General features: G+C 47.5%; 1 protein-coding gene across 1 annotated transcript; it reads left to right on the top strand.

The window, feature by feature from the left end:
* Positions 1-889: 889 nt before the first annotated feature.
* EDEM1 (ER degradation enhancing alpha-mannosidase like protein 1) lies at positions 890-26,626 on the top strand. Its single transcript, XM_082848446.1, has 12 exons — positions 890-1,516; positions 6,605-6,677; positions 9,985-10,088; positions 11,257-11,428; positions 12,675-12,858; positions 14,516-14,690; positions 16,244-16,364; positions 16,840-17,010; positions 18,867-18,940; positions 19,810-19,906; positions 21,086-21,289; positions 22,767-26,626. Exons 1-12 carry the CDS (start codon positions 999-1,001, stop codon positions 22,854-22,856), a joined length of 1,983 nt encoding a protein of 660 aa, XP_082704572.1. The 5' UTR covers positions 890-998; the 3' UTR covers positions 22,857-26,626.
* The last annotated feature ends 571 nt before the right edge of the window (positions 26,627-27,197 follow it).

Raw genomic sequence — 27,197 nt, 5'->3', positions numbered from 1 at the left:
GCCTTCACTCCTACCGCTGTATCTGTTTTTAAAAAGATCCTATTTCCGAGATAAAGGCAATGTAACCTAACTCAATATTTCCTGAGATTGCCGGATGCTAAGAATTGCTCAAGAACACTTGTTATACACACATTCTCGGGACACTCCACTGGAGTTCGATAGGTCTAGGACAGGACCTGGGAACAATCACCGTGAGCAATTCTTCCAAGTTAGGGTGTTTCAATAAAAAAAGTGTTAAAAGACTACAAATTAGGATGTTTTAACATAAAGAATTCAGGATACCGTTTTGTTCAGTCTTAAGCTTAAGGATAGTATCATCCCTACCACATAACATCCCCTACCACGTAACATCCTCTACCACAAAACATCCTCTACCACATAACAGACAAAATAAAAACCCTGTCCTACAGAAATGTCCTTTTTCCTCCTCGTTCCTTACGTCTTTTACCTGTCACCATCCTTAACATAGAGCTGGAGTAGTTTTCCTCCTTCCTAGCTCTGGGAGAAACAGGCTCTACGCGGAACCGGTTGGGCCCGGGGCCACGTCCTTGTCCCGCGGCCGTCCGCTCCCGTGCCGCGCTCCCATTGGCTGAAAGTTCCCTCGTCCGGAGCCCGAGCGGTCCCTACTCGCCACGCCAGCCCATCCGAATCCTCCCGCCCAGGGGGCGGGGCCCGGAGGGCGGGGCGGAAGGAGGGGCGGGGCCTCGCGGCGCTGGAGACGTACGGGTGGCCTATGGCGCGGGAGGGAGTCCGCTGCCGCGCCCCGCGAGGCCGGGCCGGGGCCGGGCCAATCCGGGCGACTGGGCGGGCGAACGTGGGGCCTGGCCGGCCCGGCCCGAGGTGCTGGGGGTGTGGAGATAATGGGCCAGTTCCTGGTGCGTCACGAGGGAGTTCCTTAAAGGGGAAGTGAGCGGAGCTACTGGGTGGACGTAGGGTGCGGTGGTCGGCGGGGAAGGCCCCCCGCGTTTGTAAATAATGCCCGCGGCGCCCGCGCGACCATGCAATGGCGAGCGCTCGTCCTGGGGCTGGTGCTCCTCCGGCTTGGCCTCCACGGAGTGCTATGGCTCGTCTTCGGGCTGGGGCCCAGCATGGGCTTCTACCAGCGCTTCCCGCTCAGCTTCGGCTTCCAGCGCCTGAGGGGCCCCGACGGCCCCGAGTCTCCCGCCTCGGAGCCCGCGGGCCGGCCCGGGACGCCCGGGGGGCCGTCGGGGCCATCGTGGCTGCAGCCGCAGGTCCCTGGGGCGGCGGCGGGGCGGCGGCGGGCTCCGCGGCGGCCCGGGCCGGACGTCTGCGGCCCAGGCCACTGGGGCTACGTGCTGGGCGGCCGGGGCCGGGGCCGGGACGAGTATGAGAAGCGCTACAGCGGCGCCTTCCCGCCGCAGCTGCGCGCCCAGATGCGCGACCTGGCGCGGGGCATGTTCGTGTTCGGCTACGACAACTACATGGCGCACGCCTTCCCCGAGGACGAGCTCAACCCCATCCACTGCCGCGGCCGAGGACCCGACCGCGGAGACCCGTGAGTAGCCCGCGCCGGCCCGACGCCCAGGACCGCGCGCCGCACGCGCTTCCTTCCGTTCTCCCGGCGGGTGCAGCCTTCATTCCTCCGGGTCCCCCCATTGGTGCCCGGGCGTTTAGGGTCCTGGGGGCAGCGCCCACCCGTCCGGCGCCTCGGCTGACCGACCCCCTTTGAGGTCGGCCTGGGCTGGGGGTTGCGTGGACGGCCCGGTGGCTGTCCTTCTCTTGCTTCTCCTGGAATCTCTGTTACTGGACAGCTGTCAGCGCAGTCTCTTTTACAGATGGGGAAACTGAGGCCCAGAGACCGGAAGGGACAGTGGCAGTACCGAGGGGTGGCTTGGGGGGCCTTAGACTTCCGTCTGCAATCCTTCCTCCAAGTGAAAGTCAAATCAAAATGAAATCCCTTGTAAGCGCAGCTTCGAAACGGCGCTTATCTCCCTCCACCTAGCCAACTCCAACTTTACTGTATAAAAATATAAAAATTCAAGAGTTGATCCTGAGAAGGGACTCTCTAAAGCCATCTAGTGAGTTTGAGGCAGAGCAGGGCTACAGCCTTTCTCCGTTATCACAGGGGTGGCTCCTTAGGCTGACGATGGTTAGATGGAAGGGAGAGAGAGAGGCTGCGTGGCCCAGATTTGGGGTCCTGATGCTCAAGATGACATTCCTTGCTCTGTAGGGTCTGTTCCATAAATTCCCCCACCCTGGTGGCAGGGCTGTCAGGGAAGATCTACCAGTCTTCCCCTTCCATCAGCCGTGTTTACAGAGGCTGAGCTTCAAGGGTTACTGCTGTTGACATCAGAGTCCAAGAGGACAGCACGCCCAGCTAAGGACCTCCTAGCTGGAGGGAACCGGTGTGCCTTGACACTGACCCTGTTAGGCTGGATATGGCTGCCTTTCTCTCGGCCGCTCCCCTCAGTTGGCAGTGGAGGAGTTGAGCTGCTTGGTCCCTGTGGACATTTGAGGCTTGTGTTTTCCTTCACCTGATGAAAAGCAGCAGAGTCCAGTCCTTAGGTCCTAAAAAGGAAGCCCATACACTAAAGGGACTTAAAGAGTTTTAAAAATGGTTGGATTATCTACAGATTCTTGTCTTAAATTGCATTTGGAGAGCATGATTTTTAGTGAAGCCAGGGGGACATCCCAGGTTAACTTAAAAAGGACTTGGCCTTTTTAAAGTTGTAGGAAACTGATGAGTTATATTTTTCATGTTTCACTGTGTCAGGCTTTATACATAGAAATGTATTTTCTATCTCAATTTTTTTTTTGAGAAAAATTTTAAGTAAGTTTTTTTTTAAAAAATTACTAGGCTTTTCCAGATTTTAGGAAATTGAGTTGTTTTGCTTAACTAGTTCTCTTTGCTTGGGGATGACATCTGCTGATGAGTGGTTTGGTTTGACTGTTCAGTGACAGTCTGGATAAGTTGAGGGCAGGTTGCTTTGAGACAGATATATTGCTTTTGGAAAGATGGAGTTAGAGATATTGAGGGGATGCCATGTGGGAAGGGTTGTGCCCTTTCGGTTGGTCAGCCTTGGTGTCTTTGAGAAGGTGAAAGAGCTCTGGGGTTATGGTAGCCTTGAGTAGACCCTCACGCTGGCCGCTCGTAAAGAGTGGAAAGTTAATTTTTCTTAGTCCTTTTCCTTTCACTTAACTCCTCTCAGACTTTCGTGTTTTCAGGAAAAGAGCAGGCCACATTTACATCCCTGAAATAAATAACTGGTAATAAAAAGTCTTTCAGATATTTATTTTAAGCAAATGTATTCTAATGATTACTGTCAAGTGAATTCTAATGACTCACTTAAAAAAGAGAGTAACTTAGCCATTAGAATATTATGTAAAAAGTACAGAAACAAAGTATGAGTGCTCAATGTGCCTGTCTTCTCTTTTTAGTCACGTTTACTTGGGGCTTATCTTACCTGTCTTGTTTGACTGGAGGTAGGATGAAGAGTATTGACATGAAGTAAATAAAACCGGAACACTTTTTTAAAAATAGCAAACGTTTCTGTCCAGCTACAAATCACTATGTAAACTCAGTTCCTCTCACATCCCCGATTTGGGTTGGAGGATCCAAATTCAAAAGTTTCTTCAAGTAAGTCTGGATATTGAAATTTTGCAGTCTCATGAATAATAACGTTAGTTCGGACCTTGGGTGCATGACCCTTCTTTGTTTTCTCCCCAACCATATTGCTGTGCAAACAAAAAAGCAAATCAAACCAAACCGATGCTGGCCCCTAAACCGACTCGTTCCTAGGCACCCCTAGTTTAAGATGGCCTCCTCTGCATTCCCCTTTCTTCCTAAAATCTTGGCTTCCTTCAGAGTCAGGCTCAAGTCTTTTTCCATGACGCCATTGAACTGTTTGAAGATGACTGTCCTTGATCTACTCAGTTCTCCTTTCGGTTCCTTTCCTTTGAGCTGCTTTTCCACCTTTTAATATCGTGTGAGACTTGAGTACTGTTGTGTGTTCACCTTCCTTTCCCTTTGTCTTGTCTCCCCAGATTGTCAATCCCTGGAACATAGGGACTGTTTCTTATATTACCTCTGTGCCTACACAGCATCAGGTAGATTTCTGAACAGCTGTTACAGGTTAGGTATATGTGGAATTTTTTTTTTCTTTTTTACACATGCGTTTAATTTTGAACATGCTATGTTAGCATTATGTTAGCTGCGTCGCCAGAAATTTTCTGTGAAAGGCCATAGTTTTCTCCATCTTCTCTGTTTGGGGGTAATAAGAACCTTAAAAATGCAGCGTGGGGTGAATGTCACGAACAGGCACACAGGGTATCTTAAGTGGAGAGCCATCGTGGTTCGGCAGCTGGTTATGTGGAAAGATGGGCACTTTTGAACCCAGCCTTGTACCTGAAGTTTGAGTTCTTGGTCAGGTTTGCACAGGACAGACGGATCGCCGTCTCGCCTGCACGGTGGGCTGGCCTCAGTGGATGCCCGGTAATCTGGTGCCGTTAGGCCAACAGGCTTCTGTGGAGTCTCCTGTTTCCTTCCTGCCCTCCCCATTTTTCTTTTTTCTAGTTTGGCACATTTTGAAAGAGTGTGTAACAATCTGGTAGAAAAGCATTTGGAAGTGTTTTCATGAACGCCTTAGGTCTTTGAGTGGATTTGCCTGAGTGGAGAGAAGGAACCACCAGTTACTACAAACACGTTTTTTCTTGTGCCAACTCTTACAATTGTTCTCTGTTGTGGCTGCTTGGGCGTTCTACTGAGAAGTATTTTAAAACTGGGTCCGGTGTAGTTATAGCCTGAAAGGAAAAGCACAGTAAACCATGGGAAGGAGTGCAGTGCTCCAGATTAGTCCTCCCTTCCAGGGCCGGTGCAGGTGGAAAGGGTGATACGCCTCAGGGGAGGGTGGTCCCACGGGGTTCACCCAGCATCCAGCCTGGAGGCTAGGTGATGAGGGACCCGTGTTGGGATGAGGTGGGTTGTTGGAGGCAGCTCCTGGTTTCTGAGCAGCAGACCAGTGGAGGTAAATATTTAAGCTCAGTAGAATGTTCTTGAATGGCAGCATTGAGGATCTCCCTGTCTCCTTTGGCCTTCCCCTCCAGCTTTTGACACTTCCTATATCCTCTCTGGCTGGCACTGCCCTTGAAGGGCTGAGCTTAACCCACAGCTCTCGTCTTCAGAGGACCTTCTGCAATCATATTCATGTATTCAGAAAGAATCGACAGCTAGAAGCAGCAGGTGCGGTTCTTCAGCAGGTGTGGTGTGCTGGCCTCGTGGCTTGGGAGAGACATGTGAGAGCCCTGGTTCCCAGATCGCCCCTTCTAGATAGTTTGTTTCAAAAAAAAAAGGAGGTACAATTTTGCCCTACATTCTTCGTCCTAGATTAAGTGACGTAATCAGCCTAAAACAAAGGCTCAGGTAAAATCGGATGTGAGGTGTGTTTCACGTGGGGCCCACTTCGCCCCAGCTGAGGCACATAGGAGGCCTCTCAGAGAGCAGGGCGAGCAACAGGAACACGGAGATGCTGCCCGTAGGGAAGTGAGACAGGACCCATCAGAGAGAGCCACGGAGCAGGTGACGTGGTCTGGGGTTTGATGGAAGACGTCATAATGACGGTGAATCAGTTGCTGAAGATAAAACTAGGGTGTTTTCACTGTGGTTTTTCATAAACGTAATCTTGAAACAGTCATCCTCTTTCTCTCCTGACTTACATCTTTTTCATCTTTTTCGTTTCTCTCCTTACTTTCAAATCTTTTCAAGCTTCTGCAGTTGCTTTCTGGGTTTGTGGGAACGGGACAGGAATAGCTGAACTCCCTAGAATTTGTCAAGCTGACTTTATGACTTGCACTATTTCTCCGTCCCCACCTTTCCCAGATGTATTAGTATTATCTTTGTCGTTTTTAGTGCTATAAAGAACTGTCAGTTACCCTCATTGCAGCCCTGAAGTTGGTGTCTTAAGATTGTTTCAGAGTGGGCGACTGGTGTTGATCATGGGGCAGGAGGTGTGTGGTAGAATCATTAATGCAGCTGCAGTTACGAGAAGCCCTGGCTTGGTTCATGGTAAAACAACAGCTCCTCACAATTGATGGAGCTGGTGGGGATTCTTAGGGTGGTACGTTAGGGAAAAAATGATACAAAGCAGTTAATTTATTCCCCCACCCCAAGGACAGATGAGTGATACTGAGCCTGTAACTGAGGTATTTATTTGCTGCTTTGTGTGTGTAATCTGCGCCAGTGTCTGATTTCTGTATTAAAGTTTTATTTGCAGGTCATGTGACAGGGCCTCTCCTTTTTCATTCCTAATGATTTCGAAATCAGAGCTTTTTGAAGCTGGACAGAAAGGTCATTTGTGCTGTTAAAACTGTATCTTGGAGAGGGCAATGACTCTTGTTTCCCATTTCCTTACTTCCCGTTTTGTGTTCTTTCCACTATAGCATAAGCGTGTGTGTCTCTGCTATTCTGTGCCACTATAGAGACTGTCCCTTGTGAGGCAGAAGGACCATTGCCATACTGATCCACCCACAGTAGTCCCTGAATAAATAAGTTTCCAGCCATTTTAGTTTCTGATGAGTGTTTAGTTTTGTTGTCTCTTTTATCTTTTAAAAGTACCTTGGTTTAATTTTAATTTTCTTTCTTTTTCAGTTCAAATCTGAACATCAATGATGTCCTAGGGAATTATTCACTGACTCTTGTTGATGCGTTGGATACACTTGCAGTAAGTGTTCAGCTTTATTATTATTTTTAAAAATTAATTAAGATATTTTGGAGTTAATTACCCTTACTTTCCCCCAGGGATGAGAATTCCAGGAAATGTGATTCTCAACATGTATTCATAGCTCTGATGGCTATTGTTTATTTTAATGAGCTTAATGCTGAGAGCAAGAAGAACATTGAAGGTTAGATGAGGGGAAATGTGATTCCCCTAAAAAAGCAGAGGAGAAAGTGTGATCGTTGGGCTTCCCTGGTGGTGCACTGGTTAAGAATCCACCTGCCAATGCAGGAGTCACGGTTTCAAGCCCTGGTCCGGGAAGATCCCACATGCCGTGGAGCAACTAAGCCCGTGCGCCACAAGTCCTGAGCCTGCTGCGCTCTAGAGCCCGTAAGCCACAACTACTGAGCCCATGTGCCACAACTACTGAAGCCCGTGCTCTTAGAACCCGTGCTCCACAACAAGAGAGGCCGCTGCAATGAGAAGCCCGCACACCGCAACTAGAGAAAGCCCATGCGCAGCAACAGAGACCCAGTGCAGCCAAAAATAAATTAATTAATAAATAAATAAATTTTTAAAAAATGTTTTTTTAAAAAAAAGAAAATGTGATTGTTTTGGGGGAAACCTATTTTTCTGCAGGGTCCCCACTATTTTATTCCTTAAAGGAACCAGTATACAGTTACTGTAGTTAAGATTTCAGAAGTAAAAGACAGGATCTCAGGATTTCAAGATCTCCAGGGGACAAGATCCCCTGAAATGTGCCCCAGCTACTGGCTCCCCCAAATCAAGTCTGAGCCCTGGTTCCAGCCCCTGTGCAGAGACCCTCTGTATAAACACTCTTGTTTTATTTGCTGTCCGTGTTTTGTGGACACTACCCCCTCCAGACTTGGGCTGCCAGCTCAGGAGCAGCCTTTACATGCTCAGCCCTTGGTTTCCCTCAAGGCAGCTGGAGGCCTCTAGACAGATGAGCCAAAGCACGTGGAAGGCAGGCAGGCACCATGCATGGTTCTTACTACCAGGCTGCCGTGTGTGCTTGGTGTGCCTCACGACCCTTTGCTGTAGGATACAGCAAGGGACTATATCCCAGCGTAGCGCTGAAAAATTTCCTTAGCAACCACGATTCTACTGCCTCTTTGCTCTCCTCCGTTGTCCGGCACACCTTTACCATAAGAAAATTTGTACTGAAGTCGATTCCAAATCCTGCATTTTAACTTTCCTTAAACAGAGTTTGAAGCTGTCAGGAGTTAGAATTGGGTAACGCTCGCTAAGTATGCATTACAGCTGTCCCAGATCTTGCTAGTAGTAGAATTACCGGAACTTGGGAAGAGCTGGAGCGGTCCTTCTCAATTCCCCTAGGCTCATGGTCTAACAGAGAGCCCGGGGTTTCATTCTGCCAGGCTGTAGTTGCACAGCAGTTTAGTTTCCCAATCTCTCCTTATGAAGTGATTGCTACTCCCTGTCAGTCATCCACCATCACTGATCAAAATGTGCCCGGACGGGTGTGTTCACCCTGATTAGAGTTAACTTGTTGAGGGGACCAGAGGCTGACTCAGGCTACAAGTGTTGCTTTAAAAAAAGTCCCAAGACTCATATATAGCTTATGAAAGCACACCTTTTCCCCCTGACCCTCTCTCTTTTTGCCCCATTGTGTCTTTTTATCCGTCTGCCATGCTCTTGAAGTATAGAGACCTTGTCCCTGTTACAGTCACTGCACTCTGTCCACACCGCATGGTGTCTGATACATGATAGGAGGGCAAATACGTGTTAAGAAAATGAATTTCTCGTAACCTGGCACTTCCCAACACAGATTCCAAGGGTGTCCTCCCTCAAAGAAGAGTTCTGCTCCCAAATGAACTTGAGAAATTCTACCAGTCCCACTAGTGTCCCACTACTGGAGAGCCACCATGCACACCAGCAGTTTAAAGGCTCTGAGAAGTAAAGAAACGCAGTCCAGCTTTTCTTGAGCCTGAGTGAACGATTTCAGAGCCTCGTTACTCTGTTCCGTAGCTGTCTAAAATGGCAAATTACAATATATCATTGAAAGCTGTTGGCTTCCTTTGCCGTCCTCCACGTGATCTGAGATCATATCAGCGCCTGCAGCTGCTATAACAGAGTTTGCTGCTGGTGAACATCTGTAGGGAAACAGACCCATCTCTGTGGTTTTCATTGTAGAACATCCGGTCTTTAAGGTACACTTCAGGCTTATTTTTCAGGTGTTACTTCTGTTGACGTTTCCCTTTTCTTTTGCTGACATTTTAAACAAACTTTAACAGGTGTGCTTTGGAAACACTTGGATGATAGCAGTCCCTTGACTGTTCGATGCAACTTGCAGCATGATCGCATAATCTTTTAAAAAGAAAGAACCGAAAGCCAGAAAAGAAACGTCTGTACTTGCTCTGCATGTAACAGCAAAATAACAATGAGGGGGAGAAAAAGAAAAAAAGATGCACTAGATCAATAAACACTAGGAAATAAGACATACTTGAAATAAGTAGTGTCTGAATGAAATTGTTTTTTCTTGTTTTTTTTTTGGTGTCTTTATGATGTCGTTATAGTACCAGGATTGTCATAAAATTTTGAACGGCATGAAAGCATTTCTATTCAGGTTATTTTTATCAAATTTTATGTCCAATTTGCAGTTCATATAAGAGAGAGAAGCTTGGAATGATACCATATCCACACACCCAAAATAGGAATCCTAGTTCTAGAACATTTCTTACAAAGGACGTAGAGCTGGTTATTTGTATGTTTTGTTTGTTTTGAATGTCATTGGTCTTATGCTATGCTCCAAAAGATAATACCACTATTTCCCAAAGTGTTCAGACATCTGGGTAACAAGCAAGGAGTCAGTTTTCCAGATGTTTCGGTCTCCTGGGAGCTAACCGCCCAAGCTGTCGCGTTATCTGAGGAGCAGAGGGAAAGCCATGTTTTTCGTTTCTTCAGTTTTTGGATTTATTGTTACTCATTTCAGGAATTTCTGGAAGTGTAATGCCTTGCATGCTAAACAAGATCAGACAGAAGGTGAGGGAGAATGGGGCAGGACGAGGAGGGCTGCTAATGATTTTATGAGGAGTTACTGACACAGTTTTGCCATTTGGAGATAGGATGCTTGAGTTTGGTGGAAATGGGCTTGCCGTCTGTCCCAGAATGTGTTCTAAGAGATAACTGTGCTCTTCTGCCTTTTGTGTTTCTTCTCCCACGAGTGGCAAAACCACACGTACAGACATTCAGATGAAGTGGCCCAGCTCCTGCGATCATGCAGCCTCAGTGTCGTTTCAGGCCGTTGTAATGGTTTGTGTTCCTCTTTTTAAAGATAATGGGAAATTCATCCGAGTTCCAGAAAGCAGTCAAGTTAGTGATCAACACAGTGTCATTTGACAAAGATTCCACCGTCCAAGTCTTTGAGGCCACGATAAGGTAAAATAGTACATCAAACGGATTGAAGGCTGCTTTTGGGTGTGTAAGGAGGAAACTCCTGGAGGGTCCACCAGCCCCGGGGTCCAGGTAGGGAGTCCGTGCAGACCTTGTGGGCACTGTGTCCCTTTTTCATCTGCTTTGCATTGATCAAAACTGAAACAGTTGCCATTTCATTAATTATATTTGGGACCAAATAGAAAGACACATTGTAATGCAGGTTTAAGATAGATGTCCCTTTAAAGGAGTTTTTCATTATTTCACTTTATGTCTGGTGTCATTTCCTCCACTGTGTCCTAGGAAAACCCGTATGTATTTCTGAAGGAATCATAGTTTCTCCTGTCACCCACCGCCTGCAGTAAAACCACTGCTGACCATTTGGGTCTCCCTCCCTCTCCCTCCCTCTAATGTACTGGGCTCATGTTTTATATCTTGCCTTTTTAGTTTGATAGATTGCGACTGCCTTCCTATTCCATTTAAACTTTGAAAGTTGTATCACTGCATAACATTCCAGATGTAGCGTTTATTTAAAAGTAAAGTTATGAAAACATTTGTTCTGAAAAATGTCACAATCTGCTTCACCTCATTGGAGGGGGACCTGAACTCGTGGCTGCTGAGGGACTGAGATCTAAGCTGGGGGCGCCTGCCTCTCAGTCGGGTCATTCTCTCCTTCTCCTTCTCTTCCCCACCTTGCCTGTTTAGCAGAAGCTGGAGAATTGGACGTTGCTTGGCAGCCAGAATTACAAAAGTTACTTAGTGTTTGTTGTCTTGCTCTTTTCTGTTTTTTATTTTGCTGAGTTTTTTCCCCATGTGAGAGAAACCAAGAGTAGTTTATTAATACTAAAAGGTGTTATTCTGGGAATGATTAGGACACTCCCTTCTGATGAGATGATGAAAATGACTAAACATTGTTACTACTTCAAGTGGGATTATTCTCAGTAGCCTCAGAAGAATGGTTCGCTTTCTCCCTTTCCATAATGCTGTTAGCTAACAATGATCGTTTACTGTCACGGCTGGAAAGAACTTCAGGGGGCCATTAAGTCCAGTCCCTCTGATTTCAGGCAGCGCTAAGTCCATAGGGGATTCAAGCCTGCTTCTGTCATTCTGAGCTGCATTGTACACAGTTACAACCAACGTGATTTTATTCTTCTTTTGTTTTTCCTGTCATTAGGGTCCTGGGAAGCCTTCTTTCTGCCCACAGAATAATAACTGACTCCAAGCAGCCCTTTGGTGACATGACGATTAAGGATTATGATAATGAGTTGTTGCATATGGCTCACGACCTGGCCGTGCGGCTCCTCCCTGCCTTTGAAAACACCAGGACAGGGATCCCCTACCCTCGGGTAGGTAGACGGTGTCAACAACTCACCACCTTCCCGAATGAAAACTCTTTGTTGATGAATTTATTTGCGGGAAGGAGTGGGGCTGATGCGGAAGAGGAAAGCCATGTCCTTGAGAGAATTTGGCCCTAAATATGATAGAAATGGTTTTTAATTCATTCAGCATTTACTGGACACCTGTTGTGTGCTGGGTGGGCATACAGTGAAATTTTTTTTTTTTTTTTTTTTTATTGGTACTTGGGCCTCTCACTGTTGTGGCCTCTCCCGTTGCGGAGCACAGCCTCCAGATGCACAGGCTCAGCGGCCATGGCTCACGGGCCCAGCCGCTCCGCGGCATGTGGGATCTTCCCGGACCAGGGCACGAAGCCGTGTCCGCTGCATCGGCAGGTGGACTCTCAATCACTGCGCCACCAGGGAAGCCCACAGTGACATATTTGACTTAATCCTTTCCCTTAAGGAAGTTATGTTCCTGTGCTCTGTATTCTTAACCCTTTTTGCAGGTGGGATTTATATCCTCTGCTGCAAAACAGTGGGGGCAGTTTGTCTTCATTTCTGACTTGGGTCCATTTCCCCACACGTACGCTCTAGGAGCTCAGCGAATGTTCTTTTGGACACTTCATGTGGATCTTTCAAATAAAACCTGTACAGACCAGTAAGTTAGCTGCTGATTTAAATGCAAGGTCTGGAATGAGACTCTGTCTTTGTGGCATCTGATTTACCGAGTCCAGAACCCCTCTGAGAATTGAGTCAGCCTTTGGGTCAGCAACCAGGGGAGAATTGCCAGACCACTGAGCCTCAGTGATCAAACAGGCTGTCACTTGCTCGCTGGGTTCATTTCTCTCCCAGTCCAAGATTTGTTAATGTTTGCTGAGCAGGAGTGAGTTCATAGCAGCTCACTTAAAATTTCTACGTGGTTCCACAGCTTGCCTTTGTCCCCAGTGCCAAAGCCTGGTGCTGCCGTCACCATGAAGAGAACCTGCTGGGAAGAGGCAGATTAGTGAATAGCGTTACAATGATTCCCCCAAGACTTGCTCTTATGAATAACACAGGGCTCTGGTGTTCGTACTGTCTTGTTTGTGTCTTAAACTTACCCCCATTTTCCTTTTGAATGTAAAGTGGGAGGCAGCGGGCTGACTCCTCCTGTGGTGAGCTTGGTTCATAAGTGGAGTGTGGTCGCTGTAACCTGGTCTTCTAGCCCTGTGGGCTCCTTGACTTCTGCCACAAATCCTTGGTCTCTTCCTGTCCCCAGGTGAATCTAAAGACAGGCGTTCCTCCTGACAGTAATAATGAGACGTGCACGGCCGGCGCTGGTTCCCTGCTGGTGGAATTTGGGATTCTGAGTCGACTGCTGGGGGATTCCACGTTTGAGTGGGTGGCCAGGCGAGCCGTGAAAGCCCTTTGGAACCTGCGGAGCAACAATACGGGATTGTTAGGTGTGGGGCACCTGTGAGGCCCTTGGCACTGTGCACATCGCCCCCTTTCCTTTCCTCTTCTCTGGGGCCCTCCCTCCTTTCCACTCCTTCTTCCTTGTACCACTGAACCTGAAAATTGACAGCTCAGAGAGAAGGGCCCTCCCTCAGTGTCTGCCACATCTGATTTCTCCCTGTGACTTTTCACTTAGAGGGTGGGTGGAAGGTTTGATGGGACAGAGTAATGCTCTTCCTATTTGAGGGCTCCTTTCTGATCTGAATCCCTTGGCATATTCCACTTGAAAATGATTGTTAAATGCTATAAAAAGAACTGCCTCGGAGGCAGATTATAGTGCTTCAGTATAAGGTTCCAAAGATAGGAATTTAGAGTTAACTGGTAGAGTGACTTCCTCCTTTTAAAAAATCACGGCATGTGGTAGTAGGTTAAAAGCCCAGATTAAACCTGTATTAGATTTTATTTTTTTCCCTTGAGAATTTTGATCAAGATGTTATTAAAAAATTATTATGGAAAATTTCAAACATAGCGAAGTAGGAAAAAGTATAATGAATAATGAACCCCTATGTACTCATTATTTATCTTCAATGATTATCAGTATATTACTAGCTCGAGATGTTATTTTAAAATAGGTTGTTTGCCTCTTGTAACTGTTTGTCTTATTTTGAGAAATATTTTCTTTTTGTCATCGGGAAGGAACTGGATTGGTGGTCCTGGAGCCTAGCGTGTCATTGCAAAAGCACTGCTTTTTAGAAGTGATCTTCGATTACTGTTCCTTAAGTTCTTCAATTTATTTATAAATTTTTTGTATTTAACAACAACAGTAGAAACAAAACAGTTGCCCCGTCACCCCATTACCAGTGTCACCCCAAACTGTCAACTTTAAACTTTTCCTTAGGCCCTTGCAGCCTGTCGTGTGCAACTTTTTTTTTTTTTTTTTTTTTTTGCGGCACGCGGGCCTCTCACTGTTGTGGCCTCTCCCGTTGTGGAGCACAGGCTCCGGACGTGCAGGCTCAGCGGCCATGGCTCATGGGCCCAGCCGCTCCGCGGCATGCGGGATCCTCCCGGACCGGGCACGAACCCGTGTCCCCTGCATCGGCAGGTGGACTCTCAACCACTGAGCCACCAGGGAAGCCCCATGTGCAACTTTTGTATACTTTCAAATTATAATATAGATATTTTTATTCTGCCTTTCATTTGGCAAATCATGCAGGTGGTTTCAAGTTATCTTGCTTTCACAGTTATTGTCTTTAAAGTCTATATGACAGTCCATTGACTCTTCTGATGTTGGACGTTTGGATTATTTCCGTTTTTCTTTTTTTTTCCATTTTACAGATAATGTAAATTATATAATTCATCATTCTCTGATGAACAACACCCTTTAGGCTTTTGAAATGCATTGTCAACCTGGAAAAGCAACACGACAAGCCTAGTTTTCTTGTGCATTAAATGTTTTCCCCATTTTTGTGTCAGTGTTGAAACACTGTATGTTCAGGAAGCTCTGGCCACCCATGCTGCTGATAGGACCGATAAAGACGAGAGGGGCACGCATTCATCCCTCCTCTTTCCTGTGAGGGACGAAAGTGCTGAGGAGCAGTGGGGCTGAAGTAGGAGGCCCCCCTGCCCCCCACCCGGGGGCCCTGACGAGCTTGCTTGTTTTCACAGGCAATGTTGTGAACATTCAGACGGGCCATTGGGTTGGAAAGCAGAGTGGCTTGGGTGCCGGACTGGACTCCTTCTATGAATACCTCTTGAAATCTTACATTCTCTTTGGAGAAAAAGAAGACCTAGAAATGTTTAATGCTGTATATAAGAGTATTCAGAACTACTTAAGAAGAGGGTATGTCTCCTCACCATCTCTCTTACTGTCCCGTCAAGCAAATAGAATGTATTGTGAAATGTTCGTATTTTTCTCAACATAGATTCACAGGGTCTTTTGGTCTCTGCCCTCATTTTACTGCCTCCTAGTTGTTTGTTAGTCATTTGAGAGGGTGGTGAAGAGGTATTAGCTATTTACTGCTGCGTAACAAATTACCCTGAAACCTAGTGGCTTAAAACAGCAAACATTATCTCACCCATTTTCTGAGGGTCAGGAAGCCAGGAGCAGCTGGGCTGATCCAGGGGCTCTCACGAGGTCATCCACAAGCTATTGGTGAGGGCTGCAGCCTTGTCACGGCTCACTCAGGGCTGAAGGGTCCCCCCCTAGGCTTCAGTTCTTCACGTGCTGTGGCTGGAAGTGTCAGTTCCTTGCCATGTGGGCCTCTTTGTAGGCAGCTCATGGAAGGTGGCTTCCTCAGAATGAGGGATCTGAGAGAGATGGAAAGAGAGCCACCAGAATGGATGTCATATGCTTTCATGCCCTAATCTCAGAATGACAACCAGCACTTCTGCCGGACACTGTTGGTCACACAGACCAGGGCTGATGTAGCCTGTGAGGGTACTGCACAAGGGTGTGACAGCCAGGAGGCGGGGGTCACTGGGGGCCGCCCGGAGACTGGCTGCCACAAGAGTGACACATCCCTCTGTTTCGCTGGTTTTAATTGCACATAGCGCTGTAATGCGGCACAGCTGTGTTGGTTCTTTCACTTTCTAAAGAAGTTAGGATTGATCTTTATACTTGATGAGAGGAAGGACAGCTGCCACCTTCTTTTCCCTCTGTGTTTGTTTAAAACAGCTTTGCTTGCCGCTTGTCAGTTGTGCATTCAGGACGGCAGAAGAGAAGTACCATTGGAAGCTGCAGCGGCCTCGACCCTGGTGCCGCCTCTGCCTTCCCTGGGTCTTCCCTTGTGCACGTGTGTGTGTTAAGTGGCCAGTGCAAGTGATAGCTACTAGTTGCCTGCGCATTTCTACCCTAGCTGTTGTAGGATAATTCAAGTGATGTGTTTTAGTAAGAGGCTGTTTGGCCAGAGTTCAATCCTTTTCGATTTTTAAAGCCCCTAAATTTACTAAATTAGTAGTAATCACTGAGCTTCTTGCTCTGAGGTGTTCCTCCAGGCCCGTGGTGTAGGATTTTATTAGAGAAGAGACTCTTTTTTTTTTTGTGCAGAAATAACCAGACTTCCCCACTCAGGTCAAAACTGACCCATGCTATATACCAAATTACGTGGAAGTATTTCTCAAACCTGATTGTCAAAGTGCTTTCTGCAAAATGCAGTGAAATCCCAATGTGTTACCATGGCTGGGTTTAGAGCTTTTATCCTTTGGTAAGTGTCATCTTATGCTAGAGTCTTGTATTGAGAGGTGGAGGCAGCCTGTCTCCAAAGGTTTAAAGAATGAGTGAGGAGAAAGGTTAATGTTGATTCCATCTAAGTGAAGCTGCCAGGGGCTGCTGGGGGGACAGAGCCTGAGCTGTTTCTCTTTCCTCCCCTTTGGCCGCTCTGCGTGGCTCCTCAGTCGCGAAGCCTGTAACGAGGGGGAAGGGGACCCGCCCCTCTACGTCAACGTGAACATGTTCAGCGGGCAGCTGATGAACACGTGGATTGACTCTCTGCAGGCGTTCTTCCCAGGACTGCAGGTATTTCGCAATCCTGTTTGCTAAGGAATAGCAGTCATTGGGAAAGGGCTTTTTTTCCCCCCTCTGTTTTCTTTTTATGGTACCAGAACATTCTCTGGCTCCTTCAGATTTGGGAAGTGAATAGCACAGTACGTCCCCATTATTCTCTTTGGGCACTACTCCACACTAAATCAGTGCAAAGCCATGCCAGAAAAGTAACGGCGTGTGACTTTTGGGTGATTCATGTCTCAGCTGTCCGTTCTCCATTCACGAGTACAGCTAGCCTCTTGTCCTGTGCAGTTCTCAGGGCTTTGGCATTGATAGCCAGATGGGGGGTGGGGGGTCTGTCTGGGATGCTCCTTTTGGGTTGGTTTTGTCTCCCGCCACATTTGTAGGTCAGGTGACCGGTGGGGGGAGGGGGAAGCCCAGGGCCTGTGTCACGTCTTGCCGCTCTGAGAACAGTGTCTTAGCCTGGTGACCTGCGCCTTCCCTGTAGGTTCTGATAGGAGACGTGGAAGACGCCATCTGCCTGCACGCCTTCTACTACGCCATATGGAAGCGCTACGGGGCCCTCCCCGAGAGGTACAACTGGCAGCTGCAGGCCCCCGACGTGCTCTTCTACCCACTGAGACCTGAGCTGGTGGAGTCTACGTATCTCCTCTACCAGGTACAAGAGCTTGTTGAACAGTAGTTTGTGTTGAAATGCTGGGAAGACCTGTAGCAATTGGTTCGTAGGGAACACTTGCTGACAGGTGGGGAATAGTGTTATTTCACAGCGACCGTTAGAGTGACCACCGGCCCAGAGCCTTGTTAGCGCTCAGTGTCTGTCCTGGTCGCACGGGACAGGGAAGACGTCTGCAGTCATGTACGCGTTTGCCCGACGTTCTGCAAAGCTGAGTCGCATCTTTACTGCAGGGCTTGTTTCTCACATCCTTCAATCAAGAGGAAGATTTGGTGCTCTCTGTTTTCCAAATTTATTTGACCAAACAACTCTTGTTGGGGGATGCATTTCTGTCCTCATGTACTGCGGAACCCTGGTCTGTGTAAAGTATTCAGACAGAAAAATTATTTTTCTTAGTTGGAAAGGGAACCATCTGGGATTGTCTGAGTGCCTACTTTTGTTTAATCGTTCAAAAACACATACAGTGTTCCTCTTTTGTGGAATTACTTGAATGCCAGAGGAAATGTCACTCTAACCGTGAAGGATCTTCTCCCCGACGGTTTAAGGCCGATATTTATACCTCTGGGCGTGCCATACATACGTACACATCGAGAGTTGTCAGCCATTCGCAAATTCAGCAGCACGAGCTGCTCACTTTCCAAGAAGCTGGCCCTCCGTGCGTTCGGCAGACGCGTGTAGTGGGCAGGCCCTCGCAAGGAGATCTCATGAGCTCTGGTAGTAGGATTAGTAGTTTAGATTTATTCCATAGTTTGTTTTAGCACCGAATCCTTGCCATTTGCTTCTGAAAAAGGGAGAAATCCTATGCAACTGGTAACTGACTTCAGGTGTAGAGAGACCTTGTGAGTTGTATGTAAGCTCTCAGGGGTGGGGAGGTAGCCTCTGGTTTTGCCTCCCAGATCCCAGATCTCAGGGTAGAGTCCGGCCGCTCACGCTGCGAGGGTGACACACTCGGGTGCTGGCTGCGTTCTCCTCTTAAGCTTAGGTCTGTTGCCTTTGGGTTGATGCCTCTTTGTTTTGTCACTGCTTCTTTCTTCTTGCAGCTTCTTCCTCATGTTGACTACTTTCTTAGAATCCAGAGAAATCTGTGGCTTTCTGCCCTGCCTTCGGAAGCTGCTCCGTGTGCCCTCCTAATCCAGACACAGCTGACCCTGTGCTCGTTTGCTTTTGCTGCTGCACAGTTGGCACTGGGCACGAATTATAGGTGATCCCCAACTTTCAAACTAGTTTTGGGATAAAAGTCTCATCTTCCCAGATAATTTTTTTTTTCCCCTAACGAAACCATCTGTGAGCATGTGACAGAAGAGGAAGCAGCAACCCAGGGACTGAGTTCCTAGGGTGATTAGAGAGCACAGCACGTGGAGGCCTCCTTAGATACTTGAGAGTCTTCTTGTCCCCTAGCCCTTCTCACGGTGCTGTGGATGGAATGGGGGCCACGTCCTGTTCCCTGTGCTCGCAGCTTAAGTGTCTAGCGAGTTCTGAGGCAACACAGAAACTGGATTTGTTCTCAGATATGGGGCTGTCAGTGAGGCGTTGTTTCATTTCTGATCACGATGGGGATCACGAGAGCCAAAGGCAGGGAGTTGATCTGCTCTGGGGCAGATCTTCTCGCCCCCCCCCCAACCCCGTTCAAGTTAAGCAGATTGGAGGTGCGCTTTGATGTGAACCGACAGAACACCTTAATCCTGTAACATTCGCGACCCTTCAGGATAAAGTGAACTGGCCCGTGCCTACCTTTGGACAGTGATTCGTCTCCTCGGGACCGTCCTGCAATCACCGCGATGTGTGTTGACGGCGTGTCTTCCAGGCCCCCGCTGGATCACATTCTCTCGTGTTCTCTCTAGGCAACCAAGAATCCCTTCTACCTCCATGTAGGAATGGACATCCTGCAGAGTCTGGAAAAGTACACAAAAGTCAAGTTAGTTTTCTAAGTTCCTTCCTTTTTCTGTTGGCCACTTTTGATTTCATTTGAGTTGTGCTGAGGTAATATTATTCTATTTTGCATTTTACTTTTTAGAACAGGTCGTTAATGTTAATTTTGTAGGGAAATTGCTTACTTTTTGTGTAGTAGAACCTGCCCATCATAGTGGGAATTAAAATTTATTTTTCACCTTTATTCCTGTAGGGTTCCAGCAGACTATATGAGCTCTTTTTAAGTAACTTATTTCCCCTGTTATACAAATGATATATATACTAAAAAGTTCATGGAATATAGAAAATATAGAGGTAGAATATTATCACTGTAATCTCCACCTGCAGAGATAACTACCATCAGCATTGAAGTATATAGTTTTCTACTCTTTTATATATTTATATATAAATCTATAATGTGTGTATATATGTATAAAAACTCTATTTCAGTTTTTTGAGATGTGCTTTTTTTACCTAGCTATAATATCATGAGTATTTTCTTACAAAATATTGTCTTAGACTATCAAATGATTAGTCAGTCTATACAAGTATTGGGACACGAAATTTAAATCAGTCCTTCTGAATTTGCTGCGAGTCATTTTCTTGGTGTCCTGTTATGCTTTTGGCAAATACTGTCCTCCGCCCCCACCCCCCTTCCGCTGCCATTAACCTGATGATTCGGCAGCCAGACCACTTTTTAATGAAGTTTGCAGGCAATCTAGGCTGGAAAAGGACAGCCCTTAAACCTACCCTAATTTGTTTCTCACGTGGTGTCTGATGCCTTGGTGGCTCTGTGAATAGGCTACTTCTGCCTCTTCAGTTAATGAGCAGGTGGGAAGGAGCAGAGGTGGGCCTCACTGGGTGATTGTTCTGTAGGTGTGGCTACGCTACGCTGCATCATGTCATCGACAAATCCAAAGAGGACCGGATGGAGAGCTTCTTCCTCAGCGAGACCTGTAAATACTTGTATCTGGTAGGTGTGTTGTAAGATTAACCCAGGAAGTGCTCCATTCTGCTGACAGCAAGCACTCCTCCGCCTTCCATCTAACATACGCCACCAGGCACTGCTCCAGGCTGGACATTTCGCTGGCCCAGGGGCGCAGTACTGTCGGAGCAAAGGCGCGTTGCTGTCTACTCCGTGGTTCCTGACCTCGTACGGGAGGCACTGCCGAGTACACACATAGACACTCTTTGGGTTACACGTTGTGTGAAGCGCAGGTGACGGTTCCTGGGGAACCGCCCGCTGGCCGCGTGGTCCTGCCACCAGGTCCTGTGGGCACCGAGGTCTCCCACACCTCACAGTGCGGCCAGTCCGGTCGGCTGCCGAGAGCCTGGCGGGCATCCCGTCCGGCAGCCGTGGGGTCCGGGGTATTCACGGGGCAAGTTCTGGAGCGAATGAATGGAGGTGTTCCTGGAGAAAGGTGTTCCTGGAGAAAGAACTCAGGGCTGCGGGGGGTGGCGGAGGGGGAGGACCCAGGCCGACCCTGTTCTCATCCTGGGAGCCGTGTGAACACGGAGCAGCTGTGCCGAGTGTTCTTCCTCGTTTGTAAAATACCTGAGGTGCCTGTGAGGTTTCCTCCGTCTCTGAGAGTTCTGCGTCCTTCCTCATGCATCGTTTACCGCATGCCTGGGTTAGGGGTCCTTTCTAGATGCCCCTGCTGCGCCCTCCTCCACCACCCACGCCCACTGCTGAAGGAAGGACTGCCTGGGGTGCCCTGTGCCCTCAGAGCCCACACAGGAGTGCGCCACGCGGTGGCACGTGTGTCAGGCCCTGGGGACCTGGTGAAGGTTAAACCACCGACCTCCTTCTCTCTAGGCTTTTCCAGTTTCAGGCCTAGGTGCGTGTGAGCTGGGGGTAGTTCCAGGATTCCAGCGCTGGGACTCTCCGGAGAGCGTGGGGGCATCATCTAGGGCTTTTACAGATTAGTGGCGCTTGGGTCGTAGCCCCGGGCTTTCTAATCTCTAGGTCTGGGCGGGATCGGGGAAGTCCAGGTGTCTGAGTTTCAACGCAACTGGGGATTCCGCCCCACAGCCTGAGTTGGCCTGAGAGCCAAGCAGGTTCTTGTCCCTAAGTAGTCTGAACTCAGCCGCCCTATGAATTGGTTCCAAACCTGCTACAATTGTGTCTGTTTTCTTTTCTTTTTTCTACTAGCTCTTTGATGAGGAGAATCCAGTACACAAATCTGGAACCAGATACATGTTTACAACTGAGGGACACATTGTATCTGTGGACGCACATCTCCGGGAGTCACCCTGGAAGGAGTTCTTTTCTGAAGAGGGAGGGCGGGACCCAGTGGGAAAGTCGGGGCACAGGCCGAGACCTCATGAGCTAAAAGTCATCAACTCCAGCTCCAATGTAAGTTGCTTTCTCCAGGGGTGGTTTGCAATTGGAGGAAGAGAAAACACTACTCATCACATTATCATCCAGAGTGTCTGACAGAATATTCATGGCACACTCGGGTTGGGTAATTTGAGAAGAGTCTCAGAAAGAGGCATTTCTGTAGCTATAGATAAGACCCTGAAATTTATATTAGGCCATGGAGTGTAGATTAAGCGAACAAAGCGTGATTGAGAGGAAAGGGTAAAACAGGAGGAGAGAGAATATCATAGCCAACGTTTATTTATAGAGCTTACCGCATGCTAAGCACTGTGCTAAATGCTTAAGTATGCTAACTTCTCAGAGCAGCCCTGTGAGGGGTGGGTATCGTAAGATCCCTACTTCACAGACAGAAAAAGGGAGGTACAGAGAGGGTCAGGTCACACGGTGGAGCCGCGTGGTGGAGCCCGGATTTGTACCGAAGGAGACACTTGTCTGATAGACCCGATTCCATTGTGCCGGGCACCAGGGCTGCGGGCCGGTCAGAGGGGTCCTGGTGCTGGATGGGCCCAGGGCCCAGCGTAGAGACCGGTTCCCCCCGGGTGCTTGTCAGTAGGAGGCTGTGTGAAGTGCTGTTGAAACACCGAAGAGGGAGGAATTACTCTGCCAGGAAAACAAGGGGGGCTTCACTCAGGAGGTTGCCTCTCAGTAGCTCCTGGAATGATGAGGGGGGGCTTCCCAGGAGGGACGCTCTGGCAGAAGGCACAGCACCTACAAAAAGCACGAGTGGGGGGCGTTGGGACCAACTGAAGAACCTGTCGGTCTCGATCTTGCAAAGTTGAGGAGCAGGGTGTGTGAGTTCAGGTACAGAGCAGCGAGCAAATGTTTCTTTGAGGAAGAGCATGAATATATGTGGAAACTTTCCAGGCAGCACGTTTGGTTCTCACACTTAAATCCCCTTTGAGAGAGAGAAAAGCAAAAAAGCCTTTAATTTAAAAAAATAAGTAAATAAGTAACACTCTTAAGCATTTAGGTTTTAGCTGTGGATGAGAAGAGCAACAGACTCAGAAAAACAACAGTATTTTCAAGTAACTGAAACATTTTTTGCGATTCTGGGTGGATTGAGGACCCAAGGGGTGCAGGGTTTAGTCCCAGCCCCTCTTCACTTGGGTGCATGTGTTTTAGCCTCCCTGGGTTTCCATTTCTTCACCTGTGAAGTGAGGAAATTAAATTACATCAGTGGTCCTCAACTGGAGGTGACTTTGCTCCTCAAGGGACATTGAGCAATGTCTGGAGACAATCTTGGTTGTCACAGCTGGGGCTTAGGGGCAGGGGGGCATATAGCGGAAGAGCCCAGGGATGCTGTTGACCATCCCGCAGTGCACGGGACAGGCCCCAAGTGTTGACAGTGCCAGGACGAGAAACCCCAGGGGAGGTCATCCAGTCACATCTGAGGAATTAACACATGGCGTCTTAACTCAAAATTCGAATTGTCCCTCATTCACTTTCTTTCTAGTGCAATCGTGTTCCTGACGAGAGGCGATATTCCCTGCCCTTAAAGAGCGTCTACATGCGACAGATTGACCAGATGGTTGGCTTGATTTGATCTGCTCTCCCCTGCGCGGCCTCATCTGAAACTGGACCTAAAACAGCTGAACCCAGGCCAGGCTGCGACCCAGTCCGAAGTGGAGGAGGCTAGGCGTCTGGCTGTCCACGATGGTGTAGGAATCTCTGTCCAGCTCCTCAGCCGCATCTGGTAGATTCTTGGATACTTTAGCGTTTCTCTTCTGTTCAATAAAATGCCCTGTTTGTCTTAAGGATGTACTTTGAAGTGAGAAGGTACGTAGGAGTTGGCTTCTTACGACGTGCGGATGTTACTGTGCACCGTGGGTGGGCCTCTTTGGCTGGATCTCCAGACCTTCCTACTGTGGAATCCGTCGAGTCTTCTCTGCCGGCGCTTGTGTGACCGCTGCCTGGCCGCCTCTCTGCCAGAGGAGTGTGAATGAATTTCTGTGCAGCAGGGCCTGCGGTTCCCCTGACATCCCTATTTACTGCATTTTGACATCCTCTCTCTCTTATTGGATAATTGGGCTGTCTCCCAGGTCTCCACCCACGATTGTCGGTCACATGGGGAAAAATCATCCAGTTATGCATTTGCGTCCCATGCAATTCGTCATGGTGTTGACAGATTATTTGCTCACGAATTTATCCGAATTCTAACAGGCAATCTCTTAAGTTGTCGCCTCACAGTTTAAGAGCTTAACAGGTAGATCTTTTGGATGGTGTTCTACATTTATTGTGAACTCACCTGAGGATCTCCCATAGTTTCAGAACCAGGTGCCTTTCAAGGGAGAGAAAAATACCTATGATCGTCTGCGCTTTCATCTGTCTTATATTTACTAACCAAGGATTATCAGTTCCGACCATGTTTGGGTTGGAATTGTTTCGTTTTTGTTTTCTGTGTCTAGTGCCAATCAGCTAAGTCAGGGAGAAAGAAATGATCGGATGACTTTCTGGCATCCTTGAGCCATTTCTCTGTGCAATGCAGGCTTTTGATGGGTGCCTTATACTCTTTTGGTTCGGGCCACTGGATGTCACAGCTGCTGCTATGATTTTAACCGCCTTGTTTTGTATTGCTACATGGTGTGACCACAGCGAAAGGGGCATGGGATGGATATCAGGCAGGTTCTGGAAACTTCTTGGCCAGTCCTTGCCTTTCAACCTGATATTTTAAGCAAGCATACATAAAGAGGAAGTTGTGCTAAAACGCCTCTTTTCTTTGTTGGTATTATTTCTTTAGTGAGCACGGAACTGTGCCTCTTTGAACTGTGCAGAGGGCTCAGAGAAAGCAGAACCCTGAGCTTTGGCTTCCCTGTAACGTCAGAGGTTGAAATGAACCTCAATAGAAAGGGTAGGAAGTCTCTTAAAAACCTCCAGTTTCACCTGTCATGTGGCTCACCCGTCACCGCTAGGATACTTCAAATGATTTTATTTTAGTCTTTTTAAAGCTAGAAAGGAATGCTGTGTAAGCCATTGCATTTTCAATCAAAAGGGAGGAATTTTATTCTTGAAAATTTAAGTGTTGCTGGTTTTAAAATAGATATCTAATTCAGCTCTTTGAGGTTTTTAGAAGAGGGATTTTCAGTAATAAACGTCACCTCTGTCTTTTAACATTTACTGTGCAAATGTTTTAAAGGAAAAAAAATCAAATGCTTCTGTTTTACATTTTTTCTTCATTTCAGAAGCATTCTGTTTGTCAACATTGTCTCATCTACTGAACAGAAAAGTTTCTTTGAGAATACTCTATATATTTAAAATATTTTCATTGCCTCAGTAAACCCAAAATATCCCCTTTTAAAGACACACACCTGCATGAGCATCCCTGCACCTGTTCTCCAGGTTAACCAAGGTGGGACTATAAATGAGCTGTTTGGGAGAACGGGGCACCTCAGGGAAGAAAGTGGGCCCTTTGTGATCACACTGTTAGGTTATAGCACCCCAATGTTCCCCCTCCTCTGGGCTCAGGTATCCCATCTCCCTCCCGCTCTGGAACAGGGACCTGGGCCTGAGTGCCACAGAGGCACCTCACGGCTACAGGCTGGCATGAGACATGTTTTGTATTAAGTCTCAGACCCTCTTGGCTTCCAGGCACTGGACTTATACCAGTCGTGAGTCCGAGGGTGAGCGACGCATTCTCACCCCGGTTGCTGAGCTTCCAGACTGCCCAGTCTGAAGCTGGATGCCATGTAGTCAGTGACTAGATGCCAGAATGCCCGTCTCGTGGCTAGTTACAGAGAAGGTCCTTTGAGCCACGTTCAAAACTTGCTTTCTCTTTAAAGGTCAGAGTGTCAACAACTGTGATATGTCCTTCAGGGTCTTTGCTGTTTCTTCTGTGTCGTGGGAGATCAGGAAGGCGAGGGCTGAGGAGGGGAGTGTCAGGGAAATTCCCTTGTGATTTGCCCTAGGAGCACCCTGATTCCAAACATTCCATGCTTTGGAACAGCTGACAGCTTGCACCATCCTTGCAATCCTGTGTGTAGCTAATGTCTAGACTCTGCTTTGGTTCACACAATGAAAGTGGTTTTGCCAAACCTTTGTGGGAAGCTACCTTATAGCTACCTTTGTGGGTGGAGTCTAAATGTCCCACCACAGAGTTCTGTATTGTTCCAGGGCAGGCTTCGCTGGCTGAGGTGCTGTGACTGAGGAACTCCATTTCCTGGAGGAGGAGGTGACGAAGGAAGTGTTTGCTAGCTCTCCAATTGTCCTGGCCTTGGTGGAAATCCAGCTTCCATGTTCAAATCTTCCCTTCAGAACTTGGAAATCTTCCGTCAGAACTTGCTCTGTGTGACTGCTCTGAGCGACTGAATCCCCAGGTTCTGAGGCTGTCCTGGATCATGGGGCGTGTGCACATCAGTCCAATAGTTTTCTGTGTGTTTATGCACCAGGATGGTGTCTGTGCAGATGGAAATTAGCTCCCTGGCTGGATACGTGCAATCTGAGGGTCTCAGCTTGATTCCTCTCTCGCCTCCCTGCTGTGTCCTCCACCAAAGAAAAACATCCCTGTCAGCTATTTTCTTAGCTCAGTTAATGAATGATTACAAACTGTAATCCTTCACTTTGGGTTTTGTAGACAAAATATCAGAAGTTCTTTTTTTCTAGAGGTCTGTCTTTCTTTTTGCCGACCGCAGATTTAATGCTGGCGACCAGGTCGGGCCGGATGACTGCCCCAGCCCTAGAGCGGCTGAGCAGGGACTTTAGGAAAAAAAAGCCTTGATCTTTCTTTCCTTTTCCATTCCCAGACATCCAGCTCCTTCTCTAGTGCCTGTTCCTGCAGGGCAGGGACTCTTGTGAAAGTGAGAAGGTGAGTCGGCTGGGCTGTGTGTCCCCAGGTTTTGCAGGGCTCAGGGTTACGTTCCCCCTTGAATTTACATGTGAATCTGGCGAGAATGTTAAGTACCTGTGGACCTTCCTGATTTGTTTGTTACCCCCCTTCCCTCTTACTGAGAGGCAGAGAAATAATATTTTTAAAGGTATTTTGTTTTAGTTTTAAATAGCAAAACACAGGCTGCATTTTTATTTATTATGCACAAGAAAGGTAAATATGTTTTTACACACACAAAAAAATCTAGAGTTGGAAACTCTGGGAAAAACCTATTGAAATATACAAATGCTTCTCTCTGTAACGTGCAATATGCTTTGCAACTATAGATGATATTTTATGTTTAATCTGTAAATAAGAAATGTATTTAAATTAAAAGGGAGCTTTTTGTAAAAGGACCAAATGTTCTTTATAAATGTACTAAGAAATATCGTGCTCTTTGAAATTTATTAGGATTTTTATGAGTAATTTTTATTAAAAGATTCTTTTTTTTTTGAGTTGTCATTTTGTTTCTCCTTTATATACTCACACATACACATTATATAGAGGATAAAGAGGGGAGCAGAGTCTATAAAACAGGATGAATAAAAACTTTGTTTTGTTTCCTTACAGCTAAGCCCTGAGTAATACCACTTCAGGCTTGTCTGTCATACCTTCATTTAACCGTCCTTCACGTATGGGTCAGAGCCACTTTTAATGACCTTTGTCCTATCCCTACCCTCTTCGCCTTAGCCTCCTTTTTCCCAGGACTGACTCACTCTCAATTTCTTGCTGCCATTTACCTGAGTCTCTCTAGAACCTGGAAGGAATTCTTGGTGTTACCTTAAGCGAGGCAATTCTTTCCTCCTATCTTTTTACAGGTTAAGATGGGATTAATGGTCCAGGGGAAGCACGACCTAGGAGGGTTTCAGAGGGATGGCCTCCATGCCTACTGCTGCCTGAACCTTGATGGGGTCTTGAAGGGGTTGCTGATTCTGCCCCTGTGACATCCTGGTGTCCCAGCTCTGTGTCATTGCAATTTTGACGGGGCTTTATAAAAGTCCTGAATTGCAACAGGGTGAAGGGCAG

The sequence above is a fragment of the Leucopleurus acutus genome, assembly GCF_964270905.1.
Source record: "Leucopleurus acutus genome assembly, chromosome: 10".
Taxonomy (NCBI): Eukaryota; Metazoa; Chordata; class Mammalia; order Artiodactyla; family Delphinidae; genus Leucopleurus; species Leucopleurus acutus.
Note: the sequence above shows the minus strand (reverse complement) of the source record. Positions and strands in the feature narration are given on the sequence as shown.

Bases quoted from the DNA above. Each gene is read 5' to 3' on its own strand.
- EDEM1 (XM_082848446.1), top strand. From the start codon at position 999: ATGCAATGGCGAGCGCTCGTCCTGGGGCTGGTGCTCCTCCGGCTTGGC. The intron at 11,429-12,674 runs GTAGGTAGACGG...TCCTGTCCCCAG, and splicing joins CAGGGATCCCCTACCCTCGG to GTGAATCTAAAGACAGGCGT. The intron at 16,365-16,839 runs GTATTTCGCAAT...CCTTCCCTGTAG, and splicing joins CGTTCTTCCCAGGACTGCAG to GTTCTGATAGGAGACGTGGA.